This window comes from Camelina sativa, chromosome 11 (assembly GCF_000633955.1).
Source record: "Camelina sativa cultivar DH55 chromosome 11, Cs, whole genome shotgun sequence".
Taxonomy (NCBI): domain Eukaryota; kingdom Viridiplantae; phylum Streptophyta; class Magnoliopsida; order Brassicales; family Brassicaceae; genus Camelina; species Camelina sativa.
In genome coordinates this window covers 47,451,371-47,472,605 of record NC_025695.1, presented here as the reverse complement: position 1 = coordinate 47,472,605, position 21,235 = coordinate 47,451,371, and the positions used below count along the sequence as shown (strand labels likewise).

Below are 21,235 nucleotides of genomic sequence, written 5' to 3'. Positions count from 1 at the left end.
AAAAAAAAAAAAAAAAAAAAAAAAAAAAANAAAAAAACACGTTTTTACAGAGAAGAAGAAGAAAATAAATCATCTTTCTAATTTTTTCTTTCTCCTTTTGATTTTCCCATCACTTTCCCGGGAGAATCCTTTTTTCTCTCTCGGAAATCGTCGTTTTCTTTCTTGCCGTTATCTTTCTCACGAACATTTGAGGAAGGAGAGAGCATCTACGAAACGCAACTAGGATTCTTAACTTCGTTTCAGCTCAATTTTTTTTTAAACATAAATCCCAGAAGAGAATCCATTAATTGACCCCGACGAATTCGCCTGGTAAATTGTGATTCTTAGTGTTTTTTTTTTTTTTGCTTGAATCGTTGCGTTTTCTCAGAACTTTCCTTATTCAAATTTGTCAATCATTTGACATTTAATCAAAATCGATTTCGGTAAGCGTTGACAATTCCGAGGGTTTGATTTCTTCTTAAAAAAAATCATACAGTAGAAGAAAATGGCAAACCAAGGCGGGTCATCGAGACGGAGCTTATCTGTGACGACTGCTTCATTGCACGGGAAGAAGAAATCTATGGATATTGGCGAACGACTTCCCGACACTGGCCGCAGATCTCTCACTGTTTCTCGTTCCCCTTTGTAAGTCTCTCTTCTTCTTCTTCCTCCTAGGTCTCGTGTTTATATACTGCAATTAACCCAGAACGTTTACCCCTTTGTAACGTTGGTTTCTACTTTCTAGGTATATTTACCTCCACACACACACGTGCATATAGACCCCTTTAGTATTAGCTTGGTGATCTTCTTTAAATGTATGATGCCTTTGGGGTTTGTGATCAGGGGTTTAACAGGAGGCGAGCGAACTGTTAAACGGTTAAGGCTATCAAAAGCTCTTACAGTTCCAGCAACAACCACTATATATGAAGCTTGTAAACGGATGGCTTCACGGCGAGTTGATGCCTTGTTATTGACTGACTCTAATGAAATGCTTTGTGGGATTCTTACTGATAAGGTATGTCACTAACTATGACTGCCTCCAAGCGTTGTAAAAAGTTATTAAAAATAACACTCATTGGAAGGAAATGTCAAAATGTCTGTTTCTTTCTTATGGCACTTGCAGGACATAGCTACAAGAGTGATTTCACAGGAACTTAATGTCGAGGAAACACCTGTCTCCAAGGTTATGACGAAGAACCCTATGTTTGTTCTCTCAGAAACACTTGCGGTTGAAGCCCTCCAAAAGATGGTCCAAGGTTTGTCTTATTGTTTATAAGTTCCTGATGTTCATCTGATCCCTGTGTATGATTCCTTAATGAGGCTATACCTACTACAGGAAAATTCAGACATCTGCCTGTTGTTGAAAATGGCGAAGTTATTGCTTTATTAGATATAGCAAAGTGTTTGTATGATGCGATTGCTCGTATGGAGAGGGCCGCTGAGAAAGGTAAGGCAATAGCTGCTGCTGTTGAAGGTGTTGAAAAAAGCTGGGGAACAAACACTTCAGGTGGGCAAGGAGCTGAACCCTGTTCTGCAGTCATCTCATTTTATCTCTTGCCTCTTGTTTTATCAGATTGTGAACGTGTCTAGTATGTTGATTTTTCATGTAGTTCCCAACACCTTCATTGAAACACTACGAGACCGGATGTTTAGACCTTCTTTATCAACAATTATACCAGATGATACAAAGTAGGTAATCTCTACTTTTTCTAATTAGATTTATATTACCATCTTGAGTGGTTGCATTGTTTTCTTTCGCATCAATTATGTGCTTTTTAACTTAACACTGGTTTTTGTTCAGGGTTTTGAAAGTCTCACCGACCGATACAGTGTTGACAGTAGCTAAAAAGATGGTTGAATTTCAGTCAAGTTGTGCAGTTGTAATGATTGAGGACAAGCTTCGAGGAATATTTACGTGAGTTCTCCTCCTTTCTGAAAGCTTTTGAAGTTGTATCCTTTAGCCTATAGATTCTGAAAGCCTTACATTCATCCCATTTCCCGGTTCAAGTGTTTGTACTAACTTCCATTCAGACACTATATAATGTAAGCTAAGTGATAGGGATCTCGTATACCCCTACTAGAACAGATAGATCTATTCAAGAGAATCCCAACTCAACCAAACCACATGTACCAGATTCCCTGATACCGAACAGAACTGTTTAGGCTCCTATTTATTCGCAGTCCTGAACTAAGATTTGCGTTGGCTAAACTCTTCTGTCTTCCTTTTGGATACTTATCACTAACTTTCAAGAGTTTTGTTTTCCATTTATCTAGTTCCAAGGATATACTGATGCGGGTCGTGGCTGAAAATCTTCCTCCATCTGAGACTCTAGTTGAAAAGGTATGATCAAAGACTATTCTCCTTCTCAGACTCACTGGCTTATTTTATTCAAGTTTCTAGTTTTAAGTTTTGAATCAATTTTTCAACTCTTAGATACTTATTTCCAGTTTAGTGATGGAGCAATTTTCAATTTCTTGAATCTAATCGTTTGTTCTCATTCATTAATGCACAGGTTATGACTGAGAATCCAGAATCTACGATAGTTGACACACCAATTGTTGAAGCTCTGCACATCATGCACGAGGGAAAATTCTTACACCTTCCCGTTACAGACAAAGGTTAAAATTCTGAAGAGTTTTCATTGTAAAGTCTTACGAAAACTAAAAAGGCTAACATATGTAAATAACAAGGGTTTCTGATTACAGAAGGAGATGTAGTTGCAGTTGTCGATGTAATCCATGTCACTCACGCTGCTGTTGCCACAGTAACTCCCGCTTCTTGAAACTTCTGTAAATTATTTCGTTTAAAGCAAAGCCACTGTTTTCTAGAAACATGTTTTTTGACGTGTATAGGCTGGAACTACTGCCGGAATAGATAATGAGGCAACAAACACAATGATGCAAAAGTTTTGGGATTCAGCAATGGCGTTGTCTCCTAATGAGGACGACGAGGACTCAAGGAGGTTATTATCTAGTCTTGCTTAAACACTATTAATCGAGTATCTTTTCAAACAAAACCGTGGTTTTACTGACTGGAAAACAATTTGTTTCAGTGAGAGCTCCATGAAAGTTGCTTCGGAAACTGAGACAGGGAAATCTTTCCCATTTGCAAATACATTTTCTTTCAAGATTGAAGACAAAAAGCACAGAAAACACAGATTCATAAGCGGTACACATAATCTTGGTTCTTGTTCGCCAATCAAACTGTTATAATCTTTTGTTTACTCAATTGGATTGGTTCTTAAATTGCAGATACTCGGAGTTTGACAGAAGTGATAACCGCGATCATTCAGAGGGTAGGGGATGATATCGATCCAGATAATTTACCCCAAATTTTGGTATGTAAACATTTATTGTTACAAAAGACAATGACGCAATCATTTTCTAAGTCTTCTCTTGGCAGTTCCTAAATGTTATAATGATGGTTATCTGCAGTATGAAGATGAAGACAACGATAAAGTGTTGTTGGCTTCAGATAGTGACCTTCAAGCAGCCATAGAACATGCAAAATCAATTGGTTGGAAGGTAAAATAGATATATACATAGAAAAGTGTTCCTCTTGCTTTAAACCTATCACCTATGTTTGATATAAATGAAGAACATCAACCCCTTTTGCTAGCTGAATTGGTGATTGAATCGTTATAAATTGTAGAGTCTGAGATTACATTTGGATGATTCAAGAGAAGGCAAAGGAAGAAGGAGAAGAGCAGCAGTATCAGCAGAATCAATGGAGTACGTAGAGTCAGACGCTTGGGCTACTGCTTATAGTGGAGTTGCGGCTGGTGCAGCGTTAGTAGCTGGTCTTGGTTTTATGGCTTATCTCAAAAGATTCGGAAATTAACTTCTCAAAAACACTACAAAAAGTGTTTCTTTAACAGATCAATACAAACAAAAAGGGAAATACAGAAGCAGGTTTTCAAGATTTTGTCTGAAATATTTTATATACAAAGTAACTTTGAGATTTTCTGGTTTCTTGAAATCAAAATAACAAAATAACTCCAATAACTAATACATCAGTGAGGGATTCAAGAACAAGGCTTCGAATCTTATCTAAACTGATCTCACTATTGTCAACAAAAAAGTAAACTTAAACAGAACAAGGGCTTTGCCATGTCGAGATATCTGCAATGAGCTCCCGAAATTTATCGATAAGTTCTTTGACATGGACATTCTTCTTTGCAATCTCCTGCATTCACAACAATTTCGGTATTTTCATAGGTTATTAACATAGAAATCAAACTAACAGATGACTAAAAGGTACTCAAGAAATTATTAAGCTAATGATGCTTACACTTATATACTACAAAGTGGAAAAGAGAACAGTTAGTACTACAGTACAGAATATGAATCAAGTTCAATGCTATGTAAGTTGCAATGTACAGAAACCAAAACCAATATGGCACTAGCAACAAAATAACACTCTGAAAGAAAATGAAAGAGGTGTAAAAATACCTTTCTGAGACTTAAGGCTTGCTCCTCTAGATTTTCAATTTCATCTTCACTTTCAGGAGATCCTAAACCATTTTCCATTTCAGATGCTTTTGCCTGTAATAGATTGAATAAAATCATGATTACCAAACCTGAAAAAAGCTCTCATCCATAGGTGTAGGGCAAGTTCACAACAAACGAAGAAGACGATACTCTACAAGCAATAGATCCTTCATCTAAACTCCTAACATTGCTACCATTACTTATGATTCGAGCACGACGGTGTTAGATTACTCTACTGATTACAAATAAGCCCTAGAATTTCCAATTTCCTCAGTCCAGCAACAAATCTCAGAACAAGATACTACTCAAAATAGTTAGTAACATCACATTATCATTGAAATTGAAGATCTCCGCTTTTTCAGTATTCAGTACCTTCTGCGAATTGGGAATCGCAGTAAGAACAGCACGAAGCGAAGTCACTGAGTTCTTATATCGAAGACTCGCCTCATCCAGAGCACTATTCCCACTTCCTCCACCACCACCAGATTCCGAATGATGCGATGTTTCATCAATCGCAGCCGCATCGGCGGAAACAAGAGCCGTGCCATTAGAACCCGTCGTCGTCGTCATGGAGGAACTCGCTGTAGCTGATGTAGACCACAAGGAAGGATTGCAAAGCTCATCATTCATAGCTGAAATTATCTGAAACGCCGCTTCAATTGTTTCTTCCAAATGCTTCTCTCCTTCCATCGCCAGCTCCTGTGTCGTCATCGAGACCTGCTTCTCCTCCATCGCAGCGAACACGCTTTAGATTACGGCGTCGTTTTATGGAACTTATTAATACGACATCGTTATTTGAAACTATATAATATTAACGAAAAAACAAAATCAGCTACATCGCTGTCTACCTTATCCACTATTACTCCAATCCATTTGACGAAAACAATCTAAAACGCTCTTTGATCTTTTTGATCCAATCACAACGCATAGATCCAATGGACAACAACAACAACAAGAACAACCAAACACCACCACCAACCTCCGCGTATCCTCCTAACTCCGCCGTCACGACCGTAATCCCTCCTCCTCCATCTGGATCCTCATCAATCATCGCCGGAGGAGGAGCGACGTACCACCACCTCCTCCAGCAACAACAACAACAGCTTCAAATGTTCTGGACTTACCAGAGACAAGAGATCGAGCAGGTGAACGATTTCAAAAACCATCAGCTTCCTCTAGCTCGGATCAAAAAAATCATGAAAGCTGACGAAGATGTGCGTATGATCTCCGCGGAAGCGCCGATTCTATTCGCTAAAGCATGTGAGCTTTTCATCCTTGAGCTAACGATTAGATCTTGGCTTCACGCTGAGGAGAACAAACGCCGTACGCTTCAGAAGAATGATATCGCTGCTGCGATTACTAGAACCGATATCTTCGATTTCCTTGTTGATATTGTTCCTAGGGAAGAGATCAAGGAGGAGGAAGATGCTGCTTCTGCGGCGGCTCTCGGAGGAGGAGGAGGAGGTATGGTGCCTCAAGCCGCGAGTGGTGTTCCTTATTATTATCCGCCGATGGGACAACCGGCTGTTCCTGGAGGTATGATGATTGGAAGACCGGCGATGGATCCTAGCGGTGTTTATGCTCAGCCTCCTTCTCAGGCATGGCAAAGCGTTTGGCAGAACTCAGCTGGTGGCGGTGGCGGTGATGATGTGTCTTATGGAAGTGGAGGAAGTAGCGGCCATGGAAATCTCGATAGCCAGGGGTAAGCCAAATCTAGTTTTATCCAGCAATGTAGCTTGTTGAATTCGGTTATCTAGGGTTCTTAAGATTATTCTTCATGAGCTTGCTTTGATTAGTCTTAAGAGGAATTGTACCAATGTAGCTTGTTGTTGCATAGTTGCAGCAATGTAGCTTGTTGAATTAGAGTATCTAGGGTTTCTTAAGATTCTTCATGAGCTTGCTTTGATTGTTCTAGAGTTATGTATCAGCTTCATCAATCCAAGATATCTTCATCAAATATGCTAAATTTCTAATACTAGTGTATATATATCCCACCATCGTTTCTCAATTACTATATCCTCTGCTCATTTCTTGAGACTCATAAACAAAAACTTTGTTTTTTTGACTCTTAACACATTTGCAATACCTGTGTACAATGTTGTGCAGTTGAGCTATGGAACCAGAGGCTGAGGGATTTAATCATCATCGACCCTGCGTTGAATTTTGCAAGTGTCTGGTTCTTATATTAGCCTGTTTGTGATTTAATGGCTTACTTGGAAAGAGAGAGAGAGAGAACAAACAAACAAAAAGTCTCTTTTTGTTCTTCCTGTTTAACTTACAAGTTATTGCAGCAAACAAAACTGCAGACTTGCTTAACTATATATATAATCTAATGTGCAGCCTATTCTAATTTATGTTATGGCAATTCTAATGTACAGAGCATATGTTTGAGCATATATGTTTTCTAGCCTAGGGTTCTTTTTAAGGAACCAAGATGATAGGTTTGTAGAGCTTGTAAATCTCAGGCAAACTAAAATCTTTAACTTTTTGTTGTAGTGATATATCTACTTAGTTTGGTTTCATGTGTTTGTGATGTAATCAATCGGATTTCACTAGCTAGGCTACTACCCACTTCAGAAGAAACCTTCTACGGGACATGAAGCTAATTTCTATTTCTAGTTTAGTTAAACTTATCTTAAGGCCCAATAAGGCCCATATCTCTGTCCAATTACTATATTCGGTACGGCGACTCTCCCTCTCTCTTTCTGTAATCTGTCTTAGCGATTCGCTCTCTCGCTCTCTCTCTATCTCTCTCTCTCTGCTCTTCTTCCTTCTCTCTTTCTCGGTTCATCATCATCTGGCCTGGGCTAGGGTTTATCAGTGATTTTTGGCAATGGAAGCGTCATCGTCGCAGCCACCTGAATCTTCTGATGAAACTGCTTCAAAGTTTCTGACTGACCTTCCTTCACGCGGTTTCTTGTCTTCTTCTACCGTCGTCTCTTCCAATCCGGTAATTTACTTCGAACTAACTAACTCTTTTGCCGCCAATTTTTGTTGTTACTAGTTTAAGACCTATTTTTTGATTCTGGATTTTGGGTTGAGAAAGTGATTACCTTTGTTATGCTTATTCAAAATTTGGTAAACAATAATAATAACTCATTGGTACTGATTCAGATCTTGCTCACTCGATTCTAGTTCCCAGATCTTTTTTGGTTTTTTGGGGTAGAATGTAATCAGTCTGATGGGTTATTGTGAATTTTGAGTTAAGGTTCCCACACTTTATGCTCAAAAGTTTATGCTTTTTCTTTGGATTTTGCCAGTGCCATGAAGATTTATGTTGCTTTATAGGTTTTGAGTTTTGTAGTCGAATTGTGTAATGATATGAATTGACTGCTTCAAGTTCTTGACTATCGATCTTATCTTGTTTAACTGTACTTCACTAAAGTTGAAAACAGATGTCTTTGAGTCTGTATCGATGGCATGTAAAACTTTTGCTTTTTTTTTTTTTTTGTTTATCCGTTATATTTGTACTTTGATTACACTCTCTTGTTTGACAATTTCGTTGTTGATAGATCCTTCCTATCTTTCCTGTGAATGCACTTACTTCGCATAATCTTAGATTTTTTGTAGCTTGACCGGCGAGTGAATCTTTTCATGTTGAAGTTGAATTATACATTTTAGTAACTTTCTTTTGTATAAGATTTCAGGGAAGCTTACGGGTCTACATTTGTGAGCATGACACATCTCCCCCAGGTATTTATTTATCTAAAAACTTCCATTTGTTTTTCTGCTTTGTTCGGACGAGTTGTTTTCTTAGAGACAGATTCTTGCAGCAATCTCTTAAAGTAATTCCTTTTTTCATTTTCTCTCTGGGTGAGTAATGGATACAGTATAAAAAAAGTAATTAGGAGTCGCCGGATTATCAGATGCATTTCAGTAACACAACTTGTTTCCTTCAGAAATTTTTTGTTTTTTTGTTTTAACTCTTGTCTGATAAAAGAAAGCTTACTTTGTCATTGGTCATATATCCAGAAGGACAAGATATCAAAACAAATCTGCAGAATATACTAATCAGATCTCTCTTGTTAAAGAAGCAAAAAGGCGAATCTAGCTCGAAAGAGGCCAAAGGAACCGCTGAAGATGGTCCTAAAAAGAGGTAACTAATCACATCTCATCTCAATTTGTTCTTATGAGAATACTAACTGGAAATTCTGAAACTTCTACACTGTTATGAGAATTTTCTATTCCTCCTGATGGCTACACAAATGGTTTGTTCATCTTTTACTTTTTCTTAATCTTAGGGCTGCAAATAGGGCTCTGGACGACAGAAACCCAGCTAAAAGAGCTGCTAATGTATCTAGACAAGGTCACCTCTTTGTACTTCAATTGTATCTGATTTAATATTCAAGAAGTTCACATGTTACTTGGAGTAAAACATAATATGTTTTGATCTGCACAGAAGGATCAAGCAGTCGCACTGGCGAAAAAGACTTTCAGTCTTTGACTGTAGAGAAGCTCCGTACCCTTCTCAAGGAGAAAGGCCTCCCAACTAAAGGAAGAAAGGCAAGTCCATGTTGAAATCTCTGTTAAAACTTTTTGGAGCTCCTCAATCTGGTTGGTTTATCTGGGCTCTTATGAAACTTGACTGGTCTTGCAGGATGAGCTCATTGCGCGGCTGAAGAGTGCTAACTGAAGTTAAAGAGGGATCAACAAGATTGAGAAAACGCCCTGGTGAATATATGTATCTTTAGAGGTTTCCAAATAGGAGAATTTGTCATATGAAAATTGTTGCTGTTCTTGATCAAAACATATCCTTTGGATCTCTTCTGATTATCAGGAATGATGGTACACTTTTGATTTATGAATCTGGTTTGGTTTGGGTCTCATCAAAGATTTAGTGCCTTTTGTAACATGGATTTCATCTTTTGATATAAGAACCGAACTAAACCAAAACCAGACGGCCGTGTGGAAACCAAATGTGATTTTTTGGACTGTTTTAACTAAAATAATCAAAGGAGAAGTAGGCAACGCAAAACTAGATTTGACCCGCAAGTTAGACATAAAAAGATTTCAAATTCCATTTCACCTACCAAAAAGTGAAACATGTAAGGGACCCAACATGTAAATCCTTTTGCGGTTTGATTTCCTGGAAATATAAGAACTTTAACAACTCTATATATTTGGTTGGTTATATAAATTTAGTTTACTTTCGAGATCACATTTATACTGATATTAAAACGAGTTCCGTTTTTTAGCATCATAAAAATCGGTGTGCTGGACTCAAAACCACGAGCTCTCTCTCTTTGGACGGTGAGAAGGAAAAAATGAAAGAGAGGGAGCACTTTAAGTATACATAAAAAAAAAAAAAGAAAAAACAGGCCATCTTTTTTTTTTTGGTGTCTGTCGCTATAAATGTGTTAAATGAACGCAAGAATGGGACACTTGTGGACAGTTTCTAAAACAGTAAAAGGGGAAACTCGCAGTTAATGGGACTTGTATGGTTCTGTGCTTTTGTACTAAAATATATATGGACCCACGTTCTCCAAGCGGCGCCGTTTTCTGGTCACAACGTGAGTGGCTCCATACGATACACCCAATCTCACATACATTTTTCCCATATTTTGCATATGGACTAACTAATAATGTTTTCTCTCTCAGTCTAATAATCATTGATAACCAAATAATTTGTATGCACCATTTTGCTTTTCCATATATTCCCAATAGATTATTGTTTTGAGTTTTTATCTAATTTCTTAACTATTAATTTTAATATATTATTTATAAAAATATATATTTTCTTTTTCACTCATTAAAAATCATAAATTTATTAACAATTATATATGGAAAAGAGCAACTCAAAACATCAATCTATAGATAACTCTAAAACTAACTGTGGATGATTTTCATGAAGCAGGAGCTTGAACAAAAAAAGCCAATGGAACAAAGAGTAATCAGATTTTTACACTTTTTTTTGAAGAAAAAAAACTCAAGTTTCAAACCACGAGAACCACGTGCCCCAAAACTGATAAAGATCCAACTTGAACTAGTCGTCACAAAAAGTGTATATTTATTTGGTTTTTCGACATACACAGTGAGTTAATAAGAATCGTGCATTCATTTGTTTTAGATTTCGGCTCAAGGATTTCATCAACGTGTTCGATCTTATCCGACACATGTCTCTTTATTGGCGGATTCTCCAACCAAATACTTTGTCCTCATCATGTAATGAAATTATTTTTCTACCTAGCTACAACTCATTAGACTTGTATAGAGCTTTGATTCAATTAATATAATTAGAAGTTTAGAACCAACATACGTGCAATCATATTGGACACAATAATCTTTGATAGAATGATAGTTCACCATTATATATATGGCAAAATTTGTAAGTAGTTCTATCGATTATGAAGATATTTTTTTTATTTGTAAAAATCGAGTTTTACAAGTTACAACTATGGAAAATGGCTAAAACATATAGTTTATGGTTCGAAATATGAACCGCAATATATTATGCGTTTCGATCAGAATTCGGATTTAGCCATGAATAAGAGACTCTTCGCATCTCTTCTTATCGACACTTTTTTTATCTTGGTCTCTGGCCGGCATATATACGGACCAACTCCTTAAGATTCTTTACAAATGCTTTTTAAAAAAAAAATGTTTATTGCATATATAATATTATGCTATCGTATATTATTCGATATTCCCTTTGATTCAAAAGATCTTCGAGAACCCCCAAGAATCAAATTTCATTATTCAATAAACCCCAGTTATGTCATCACGTGCTGGAACTTATAATTAATGATTAGATTACTAATAGCGTTTGTACTAATTAGTACTATTAGATGTACTAATTAACTGAAAGAAAGATTCTAAAACAACCTATGTGTAATATTCCACTAAGACTATCCTCATTGGTGTTTTTTAGGGGTTTCTTAAAATTTTCTTTAAACCAAAATAATAATAAAATAAGCAATATTTTTCAACAAATCAAAGAAATGTTTCTAATATAAGAAATGTTGGAAACGTTTCTTACTTGATACCTTCTTTTATATTATTAAAAATGATTTAAGAAACAAAACTAATGAAAACAGGCTAATTTTGATTTGATTATATTCTTAATTATATGTTGCTTGTAATTGTATGCAACCAACAACCTTACAATCAAAATGCGTACTTTTTCTTCTTCTTTTTTTGGCGTCAGTAGCAGATGCTTTCAATTTTTTTTTTTGTAGTTAATGGTTTTAACATAGATGGAGAGCAAATCTAGCTATCTGTATTAGTATTTTTAAAAATTGACATATATATATTTATACAAACAATTTTACAACGACGGTTCAATTCCGCGCATCACAAAAGACTATGCATACAGACTTACAATAAACAACTCTACTTACATCACATTAGAGATCTATATTATAAGTTTATCTCCATTAATCAATAATAATTTGAATGTTTTACGTATCAAACCTAAACATAGTAGAAAAAAACATAACACACAAAATGTTTAACCTTTTCAGTGTCTGAACCGTGTCTACATTTTTCTTGTAGTGATATTATTAAATTTTGGCCGGAGACTTGCCCACCAGTGCGGGGTGGTACTAGCTTGTCCAAATCAATCTTCATTTTTTTTTGGTCCCTGTGTCTGTGTGATTGCCATGTTGCGTCGACATTTAATAAAACGTTTTACTTCTTTATCAGTTTGACACTATAGTTTACTTCCTTCATCTTTTCAAGCAAAAACAACTTTGTTGATCAAGTTAAACTATTTTTTTATATCAAAGAGAATACCAATTTTTCTTGTTAGTAAAAAGCAAAATCCTTGAAAGTCTAATTTATAATGGTCAAACAGCCCAACATATGTTTGATAACTTCTTTCTAAAAGTAGCTTAGATATTTGACAAAAATAAAAAACGAGCCTACACATATTTCCGTTTTCCATTTCTTTTTTGTAATTTTTAAAAATGACATTTTTACATTTGTAAGACGAAGAAAAAAAAAGAAAAACTTTCATCTACCCAAAACAACTTCGTATTCGTTGATCAAAATTAGGGTTGAGACAATCACTTAGCAAATAAAATAAAAAGAGTGACAATAAAGAAAAAGATGATAACTTTATTAATTATGTCGTGTTCTGTACCGAAGTCATATGGTCGGAGCCACAACTTTTTATTCTGTTTTCATTCTTCTATATATGTAAAATAGTTCCTTTACAGACCAAGAACATGTAGGAAAACAAACATAATTAACTTACCCAAACAAGAAACCAAAGAATTCCAAAATGGAAATGTTCAATGCATTATTTCTCATCCTATTCCCAGTCATGGGGTTCATATTCATCTTCTCATCCTTTTCAAACAACAAAACCCTAAAACCCAAAACCACATCATCCTCTAAACCGACGTCGTATCCGCTCATCGGCTCTATTATCTCCTTTAACAAAAACCGCCACCGTCTTCTTCAGTGGTACACCGATCTCCTCCGTGTCTCTCCTTCTCAAACTATCACCTTCGATCTCCTCTTCCGTCGTCGGACTATTATCACTGCGAACCCAGAAAACGTCGAGCACATTCTCAAAACAAATTTTTGTAACTTCCCTAAAGGCAAACCTTTCACCGAGCTACTCGGAGATCTACTCGGCGGCGGAATCTTTAATTCTGACGGCGAGTTATGGAGCTCTCAGCGTAAACTTGCGAGCCACGAGTTTACTATGCGTTCTCTTAGGGAATTCACTTTCGAAATCCTCCGTGAGGAAGTTCAAAACCGCCTCATTCCGGTGCTTTCCTCCGCCGCGGACGGTGGAGGTACGGTTGATCTTCAGGAGGTTTTGAAGCGCTTTGCCTTCGATGTTGTTTGTAAAGTTTCGTTGGGTTGGGATCCAGATTGTTTGGATTTGACTCGACCCGTTCCGGATCTTGTTAAGGCTTTCGATGTAGCGGCGGAGATCAGCGCTCGCCGCGCCACGGAGCCGGTTTACGCCGTGTGGAAGCTGAAGCGTTTGTTGAACATAGGGAGCGAGAGGAGGCTGAGAGAAGCGATCATGACCGTACACGCGTCTGTCTCCGAGATCATCCGTGCCAAAAAGAAAAGCCTCGATATCGGTGGCGACGTATCGGACAAGCAAGACCTCTTGTCGAGGTTTCTCGCATCTGGCCACGGGGAAGAAGCCGTGAGGGATAGTGTCATAAGCTTTATTATGGCGGGAAGGGATACTACGTCGGCGGCGATGACGTGGCTGTTTTGGTTGTTGAGTCAAAACGATGACGTAGAGAAAAATATACTGGAAGAAGTGAGAGGCAAAGGACCTTTAGGGTTAGGGTTCGAGGATTTGAGAGAGATGAGTTACACGAAAGCATGTCTCTGTGAAGCAATGAGGCTTTACCCACCAGTGGCTTGGGACTCGAAGCATGCAGCCAACGACGACGTTTTGCCGGACGGAACATTTGTCAGAAAAGGAGACAAAGTTACTTATTTCCCTTACGGTATGGGAAGGATGGAGAAGGTGTGGGGGCAAGACTGGGACGAGTTTAAACCGAACCGGTGGTTTGAGGAAGAACCAAATTACGGTACTAAACCGGTTTTGAAAAGTGTTAGCTCGTTCAAGTTTCCGGTTTTCCAAGCCGGACCAAGGGTGTGCATAGGCAAAGACATGGCTTTCACACAAATGAAATACGTGGTTGGTTCAGTATTGAGTCGGTTTGAAATTGTACCAGTTCGCAATAACCGGCCGGTATTTGTTCCTCTGTTAACGGCTCACATGGCTGGTGGGCTAAAGGTGAAGATCAAGAGGAGAGTGCAAGTGTAATCCCATTGATGTATATAATAATAATTTCTTAATTAATCAAGTCATGTCCTTATAAAAATATCCAACTAGTATGTAAAATGTGTGGTTTTTGTATTAAATCAAATAAATATATGTGTATGATTCACAATGTACTTGTGAATAGATAATGATATAAATGGTCCTATGGAAGTGGATGCCATATATTAATCAATTTGATAGAGACATAGGTCACAAAAAGTGTATATTAAACAATTTACAAACTGAGTACAGTAACGATTGTTTGTATATCTATACAACGAGTTTACAGATATTCAAATTTTCACCGAAAAATCACCTAACAATTATCTTACAAGACTTTGCCTAATCGGTCGGAATAACACAAGCTATTTTTAAGGAAATCATTTAACTCATCCTTAATACACATATCGGCAGCTTGATTGTCTATTGTCACTCTTCCTCTTGGTCATGAAATGAAATCAAACATATTTATTAGATGATTTTACTAAATAAAAACACATGTAATTCACCAAAAGAATTGAAATACTTACTATTACAGTTGTTGGCATAGATAATTGTAACGTCCTATATTTTTGGTTTATTTGAGTCTTTATAGCCAACGAAAGCAAAGATCCGTAATGATGCAAATATTTTATATCAATTTAGTAAAAATGATGCAACATTTTTTATAAGTGATGTAAATGAACATTAATACAGTAATTGAAACAAATATTTATTTTAATCGATACAAATTATTTGCATCAACAAAATGTAAATTATTTATTTAAATGATGCAAATTATTTTAGCATCGTTTTAAAATGATACAAACAAATAGAATAAATGATGTAAAACAATCATTTTTTGGTAACGTGTGCAGTTTTGGTTCCATCAAAAACATGGAAAAATATTACATGTCCATTATCTACTGTAATCTTCAAGTGAATAAAAGGCTTGATGGAAGTCCATTGCTTTATGTGTTTAACATCAAAGAAAAAAATAATAATAAAATAAATAGTATGGAACAATATTCGATAAAGCGAATGGCGAGAGTTTGTGACGGGGATGGGGTGGCGGACGAGCAGGGTGTGATTATGATGGATATCGGAGAGAAAGGGAGATCTCCTGGGGATCCACCGGATGCTCCAGGTAGATGGGTGGACAAAGTACGGAGGTGCACTGCTGGAGGGGTTCCTCTTCCAGAGAGTGTACTGGATGATGCGTTTGTCACAGAAAGAGTCCGGTTGGAGTTCCCGGATGGGGAAGCGGGTGAACCGGTCATAACGGTTGAGGAGGAAGTGATTGAAGCGATGCGGGGGTTGTGGAAGCATTGCATGATCGTGAAAGTTTTAGGGAGTCATGTTCCTATCGCTGTTATGAGTCGGAAGTTGCGTGAGATGTGGAAACCAAGTGGGGGCATGGTGGTTATAAATCTCCCTCACCAGTACTTTATGGTCCGATTTGATTTAGAGGAGGAGTACATGGCGGCTTTAACGGGGGGACCATGGAGGGTGTTTGGTCATTGCTTGTTAGTAAAGGATTGGTCACCAGATTTTAACCCTTCGCGTGATGAGATTGTAACAACGCCGGTTTGGGTTAGGGTGTCTGATCTTCCGCTGACATTCTATCATAGATCGATCCTTATGGCTATTGCGCGTGGGTTGGGAAAGCCTCTTCGGGTGGATGTGACAACCACAAAGTGTGAGCGAGCTCGCTTTGCCAGAGTGTGTGTAGAGGTTAATCTCACTAAACCGTTGAAGGGTTCAGTGGTTGTGAATAGGGAGAGGTACTTTGTGGCATATGAGGGGTTGCCAAAAATCTGTTCTCTGTGTGGTATGTATGGTCATTTGGTCCATGCATGTCCCAAACGAGCGGCGGAAAAGTCGGGCGCTCCGATGGAGAAGGTTGGTGTGCCGGTGGAGTCTTCTGGGGTTCCAATGTTAACGCAAATGGGAACAGAGGCATCAGTCGTGTCTGGCCAAGAGGAGGCGTTCACGGTGGTTGGTAGAAAGGGACGACGGGTAGACAAGCCGCCGGCTGAGATTGTGTTTGCAGCGAAATCACAGTCCGGTGGATCGCAGGAAAATCTGCAGGGGATTCCAAAATCTTTGGATTTGGAAATATCAAACAGTTATGGTAATTTGGGAGATAATTTGCTATCGGGAGAAGTTAGGGAAGTTGCCGTATTAAGTGGTCCAAATAAGGAGAATGAATATCCAGCTAGGATGGCAAATCGTGGGAGACTTGATTCATAAGCTAAGGTGGTGCCGTTTAATTTAAATTTGGAGAAGGATAAAGGGGTGCACCGTGATGGACCGAAAAATAACATGCCAGGTGGTGGGAAGGTTTTTGAGCCCAATGGACCGAAGTAAAAACATAATAATCTCTCCTTCAAGCTCACACGAGGGTTGGTTTTTGGACCCACCACGGGAGAGACAGGGGGTTTCACAAGTGGAAAAAGACTCCGGGTGGAGTCGTTTGACGTGGGGAGATCGGGAGGAGTGTTCTCGACTGATTGGAGAAGTCGTCCACCGGAGGAAATAATGAGACGGGACGCAGAGGTCGGTATGCAGTTGTCTGATGGGCAGGAACATACCCAGGTTGATAGTGGTTTGATCCTATCTCAGGAGATATGCAAAGGATGGGGAGGGTCGAGGTCGACCATAACGCCTTTCCCCGGTAGTTTGGAGCTTTGGTTTACAATTGCTGATGAATTGTTTATTGTGGAACTGCCAGGCGGCGAATAAACCCAATTTTAGAAGAGCAATCCGGTATATGCTGAAGAAGCACCCGACGGAGATGCTTGCGTTGTTTGAAACTCACGCTGCTGGAGATAGAGCGAGTAGAATTTGTCAAGGTCTTGGGTTTGAGAACTCATTTAGAGTGGATGCAGAGGGCTAGAGTGGGGGCTTATGGCTTTTGTGGCGATCGAGTATTGGGGATTTGGTTATTGTGGAGGCAGCGGATCAATTCATACAAGCACAGATAACATCCGGTTCAGAGGTGTTGAACGTTATCGTGGTGTATGCAGCTCCATCAGTGACTTGTCGCAGTGGTCTATGGGAGAAGTTGAGTGGTATTATCCAATCTTTAGAGGAGCCATTACTCATTGGAGGGGATTTTAATACCATACTTCGTGTGGATGAACGATCAGGTGGCAATGGGAGGTTATCATCGGATTCGTTGGCTTTCGGTGAATGGATCAACAGCCTTTCTTTGATTGATCTGGGATTTCGTGGGAACAAGTATACATGGAAAAGAGGGAAAACCGAATGTAACTTCATCGCAAAGAGCTCGACAGAGTCTTGTGCTGTCCTCAAACGAGACTAAAATGGCAGGATGCTTGTGCGTCTCATTTACCTTTCTTGGCGTCAGATCATGCGCCTTTGTATGTCCAGCTGTCTCCAGTGGTTAGACGGGATCCTCAACGCAGGCTCTTCCGCTTCGAAGCAGCCTGGTTGAAGCATCATAGTTTCAAAGAATTACTTGCTGCATCGTGGGATGGTCATTTAAAGACTCCGGCTGCCTTGTCTGCTTTGCAGGTTACTCTTAAAAAATGGAATAGAGAAGTGTTTGGAGATATCCAGAGGAAGAAGGAATCATTGATGCGTGAAATACAAGTAGTTCAAGATGCGTTGGAGCTTCATCAGTCTGATGATATGCTGCGAAAGGAAGAAGAACTACTACATTCGTTTGATGTTGTGCTAGAGCAGGAAGAGGTGCTCTGGTTCCAAAAATCCAGAGAGAAATGGATTACACTTGGGGATAGAAATACTCAGTATTTCCACACGTCAACGGTCATCAGAAGACGTCACAATAGGATTGAGATGTTGAAAAATGAAGAGGATGTCTGGATTACCAATACGGAGGAGTTGGAACTTCTTGTTGTGGAATACTATAGGCGTTTGTATTCAATGGATGATGTTCCAGTAGTGGTGGACAAACTATCTCCGGAGGGGTTTGTCTCGCTTACACAGGGGGAACAATTCGAGTTAAATAAGCCTTTTCTTGCCACTGAGGTGATAGAGTCAGTACAGAGCATGGGAAGGTTTAAAGCTCCGGGTCCTGATGGTTACCAGCCGGTGTTCTATCAAGATTGTTGGGAAGTAGTTGGTGAATCAGTAGTCAGATTTGCCTTGGAATTCTTTAATACAGGGGTTCTCCCACTAGAAACTAATGATGTACTTGTTGTACTCATAGCAATGGTGACTAACCAGGAGAGGATAACTCAGTTTCGTCCCATCAGTTTGTGTAACGTTTTGTTCAAGATTCTAACTAAAAAGTTGGTGCTTCGGTTGAAGCGTGTTATTGGGAAGCTTATTGGACCCGCACAGTCAAGTTTTATTCCAGGACGCTTGAGTACAGACAATATCGTTGTAGTTCAGGAGGCAGTGCATTCCATGCATCGAAAGAAGGGTAAAAAAGGTTGGATGCTTCTAAAGTTAGACTTAGAAAAAGCATATGATCAGATTAGGTGGGATTTTTTAGAGGATACTCTACGGGTTGCTGGTTTGGAGGAGAGATGGGTCCAGATGATTTTGCAGTGTGTTAAAGGTCCCTCAATGTTAATTCTTTGGAATGGTGAAAAAACTACCTCGTTTCGACCAGCAAGGGGACTTAGACAAGGTGATCCGTTGTCCCCTTACCTTTTTGTGCTTTGTATGGAAAGGCTATGTCACATGATAGATATGGCCACAGTTGCAAAAGAATGGAAACCTATCTGTCTTTCTCGAGGAGGACCTCAACTCTCGCATGTATGCTTTGCGGACGACTTAATATTATTTGCGGAAGCATCAGTTACTCAGATTCGAGTTATTAGGAGAGTGCTGGAGAAGTTTTGTACAACATCTGGTCAGAAAGTCAGTCTAGAGAAATCGAAAATCTTCTTTTCTAAGAATGTTTCAAGGGATTTGGGGAAGCTGATCAGTGAGGAGAGTGGCATAAAGGCAACAGTTGATCTGGGGAAGTACCTTGGGATGCCTGTCTTACAGAAAAGAATTAATAAGGATACGCTCGGTGATGTGCTTGAAAATGTCTCCTCTCGACTAGCAGGTTGGCGAGGACGTTTCCTGAGCTTTGCGGGAAGAATTACACTGACGAAATCTGTGCTATAATCTATCCCAATACACACGATGAGTACCATAGCCCTCCCCAAATCAGTTCTGGATGGTCTGGATAAAGTGTCAAGGTCGTTTCTTTGGGGGTCTACTCCTGAGAAAAGAAAACTCCATTTAATCTCATGGGACAGAGTTTGTAGACCAAGGAGAGAAGGAGGTCTTGGGATTAGAGTCTCTCACGATATGAATAAGGCTCTATAAGCGAAGTTGGGTTGGCACTTGCTCAATGGCAGTACGAGCCTGTGGGCGAGCATATTGCGCGGGAAATACAGAGTGGGAGATGTTCACAATCTACAGTGGTTAGCTGCTAAGAGACCAGGCTCTTCTACTTGGCAGAGTATTAAGATTGGTTTGAAAGTCGTGATCATGGTAGGAAAACGCTGGAGCCTCGGGGATGGCCGTGCAATCAAGTTTTGGACTGATTCTTAGCTCACCAAGAAACCATTACTAGATAGTACAACGAGGGCTCTCCCTGATGGGTTTGAGAATATACGGGTTAAGGATCTTTGGTGTGATGGAAGGGGATGGAATTTGGATAGCATACTGCCATATGTGCCTCAGTCAGTTAAATTGGCACTTGTAGCTGTTGTGGTTGATACTGTTACATCCACTTATGCTCAGTTAACAGAGACAGGAGTCGTTCAGCAGAATATGGCAGGTTTCTTTGATTGCATATGGCGGGTGGTTGTACCGAAAAGAATTTGAGTCTTTCTCTGGTTGGTGGCACATCAGGTTATCATGACCAATGTGGAAAGACAACGTCGTCATCTGGGTGATTTGCGAGTATGTCGGTTATGTAAAGGTGGGGATGAAACAATCCTCCATGCGCTTCGAGATTGCCCTTCTGTTGTAGGCATCTGGAACTGCATTGTTCCGGTCCAGCAGAGGCAGGCTTTTTTCAATGACACGGTTTTGGCATGGCTTCATACTAATTTGTGTGCCAAAACTGTAGGGACAGGGTGTCCATGGCCAATAATGTTTGCTGTTGGAGTCTGGTGGGCATGGAAATGGCGATGTGGGTATGTTTTCGGAGCGGTTGGGAAGTGCCGAGATAGGGTGAAGTTTGTGATCGATACTGCCACTGAAGTATGGAAGGCGCACCAGGGTTTGAAGGGGGGGCAGTGAGACAAAACACAGTCAAGAGATTGATTGGTTGGAAGCCAGCCCAGGAGGGATGAATGCGTTTGAATACAGACGGAGCTTCCCGTGGTAACCTAGGTTTTGCCACAGCTGGTGGTGTGCTACGTGATTCGACTGGTTGTTGGAAAGGGGGTTTTGTTTTGAATATTGGGATTTGCTCAGCGGTGTTAGCAGAGTTATGGGGGGTCTACTACGGTCTTTACATCGCATGGAGAAAGAGTATCAGCCGGTTGGAATTAGAGGTTGATTCAGAGTTGGTGGTGCGGTTTTTACAAACAGGGGTTGTTGAAACACATCTTCTAGCTTTCCTGATACGCTTTTGCCATGGCTTCTTATCTAGGGACTGGCTAGTCCGTATTTCTCATGTGTATAGGGAGGCAAACCATCTTGCGGATGGTTTGACGAACTATGCTTTTACTCTACCTGTCGGCTTTCAATTTTTAGAGTCTTGTCCATTGAGTTTGGAGTCTATTGTAAACGATGATGTCCGAGGAACCGCAGTTCCGCGACTCATCCGTGTTTAGTTTTCTTATTTTTAATAAAATTACAGGGGATCTGGTCCCTGTTCCTTACCAAAAAAAAAAATAAATAAATAAGTTATTGACAAAAAATATTATTAATATGAATGAGAAATTAGGACGTAATTCATAAATACAAGATTTCAGATATTATAAAAGACAATTATCATAAATGATACAAATAAATTTTGTTTCCATAAGAGCTTATAACAAAATCCGAAACCCATCATGCATCCGTATTACTATAGTGATCTTTTTTTTTTTTTTTTTT

At 39.2% G+C, this 21,235-nt stretch overlaps 5 protein-coding genes across 7 annotated transcripts; 4 read left to right on the top strand and 1 right to left on the bottom strand.

Moving 5' to 3' along the window:
• LOC104726963 (CBS domain-containing protein CBSCBSPB1) lies at window positions 27–3,940 on the top strand. Of its 2 annotated transcripts, none has more exons than XM_010445944.2 (15): window positions 27–309; window positions 476–624; window positions 823–994; window positions 1,103–1,235; window positions 1,316–1,486; window positions 1,590–1,668; window positions 1,781–1,894; window positions 2,254–2,320; window positions 2,493–2,598; window positions 2,686–2,744; window positions 2,833–2,942; window positions 3,033–3,148; window positions 3,232–3,317; window positions 3,415–3,504; window positions 3,632–3,940. In XM_010445944.2, exons 2-15 carry the CDS (start codon window positions 485–487, stop codon window positions 3,818–3,820), a joined length of 1,632 nt encoding a protein of 543 aa, XP_010444246.1. In that variant the 5' UTR covers window positions 27–309; window positions 476–484; the 3' UTR covers window positions 3,821–3,940. The 2 variants fall into 2 exon arrangements, with proteins under 2 accessions (XP_010444246.1, XP_010444247.1); XM_010445945.2 differs by having other exon boundaries at window positions 70–309; window positions 479–624; window positions 3,632–3,820.
• LOC104726964 (mediator of RNA polymerase II transcription subunit 30) lies at window positions 3,959–5,256 on the bottom strand. The gene is made up of 3 exons (XM_010445946.2): window positions 4,843–5,256; window positions 4,432–4,524; window positions 3,959–4,165 (listed from the first exon to the last, which is right to left on the bottom strand). The coding sequence occupies exons 1-3, from the start codon at window positions 5,200–5,202 to the stop codon at window positions 4,067–4,069; spliced, it is 552 nt and encodes a 183-aa protein (XP_010444248.1). The 5' UTR covers window positions 5,203–5,256; the 3' UTR covers window positions 3,959–4,066.
• LOC104726962 (nuclear transcription factor Y subunit C-4) lies at window positions 5,315–6,845 on the top strand. Of its 2 annotated transcripts, XM_010445942.2 has the most exons (2): window positions 5,317–6,172; window positions 6,577–6,845. In XM_010445942.2, exons 1-2 carry the CDS (start codon window positions 5,406–5,408, stop codon window positions 6,578–6,580), a joined length of 771 nt encoding a protein of 256 aa, XP_010444244.1. In that variant the 5' UTR covers window positions 5,317–5,405; the 3' UTR covers window positions 6,581–6,845. The 2 variants fall into 2 exon arrangements, with proteins under 2 accessions (XP_010444245.1, XP_010444244.1); XM_010445943.2 differs by lacking the exon at window positions 6,577–6,845 and having other exon boundaries at window positions 5,315–6,176.
• LOC104726961 lies at window positions 7,165–9,296 on the top strand. The gene is made up of 6 exons (XM_010445941.1): window positions 7,165–7,420; window positions 8,118–8,163; window positions 8,443–8,566; window positions 8,712–8,776; window positions 8,870–8,973; window positions 9,068–9,296. The coding sequence occupies exons 1-6, from the start codon at window positions 7,304–7,306 to the stop codon at window positions 9,101–9,103; spliced, it is 492 nt and encodes a 163-aa protein (XP_010444243.1). The 5' UTR covers window positions 7,165–7,303; the 3' UTR covers window positions 9,104–9,296.
• LOC104726960 (cytochrome P450 94B1) lies at window positions 12,621–14,348 on the top strand. The gene has a single exon (XM_010445940.2). It carries the CDS (start codon window positions 12,692–12,694, stop codon window positions 14,213–14,215), a length of 1,524 nt encoding a protein of 507 aa, XP_010444242.1. The 5' UTR covers window positions 12,621–12,691; the 3' UTR covers window positions 14,216–14,348.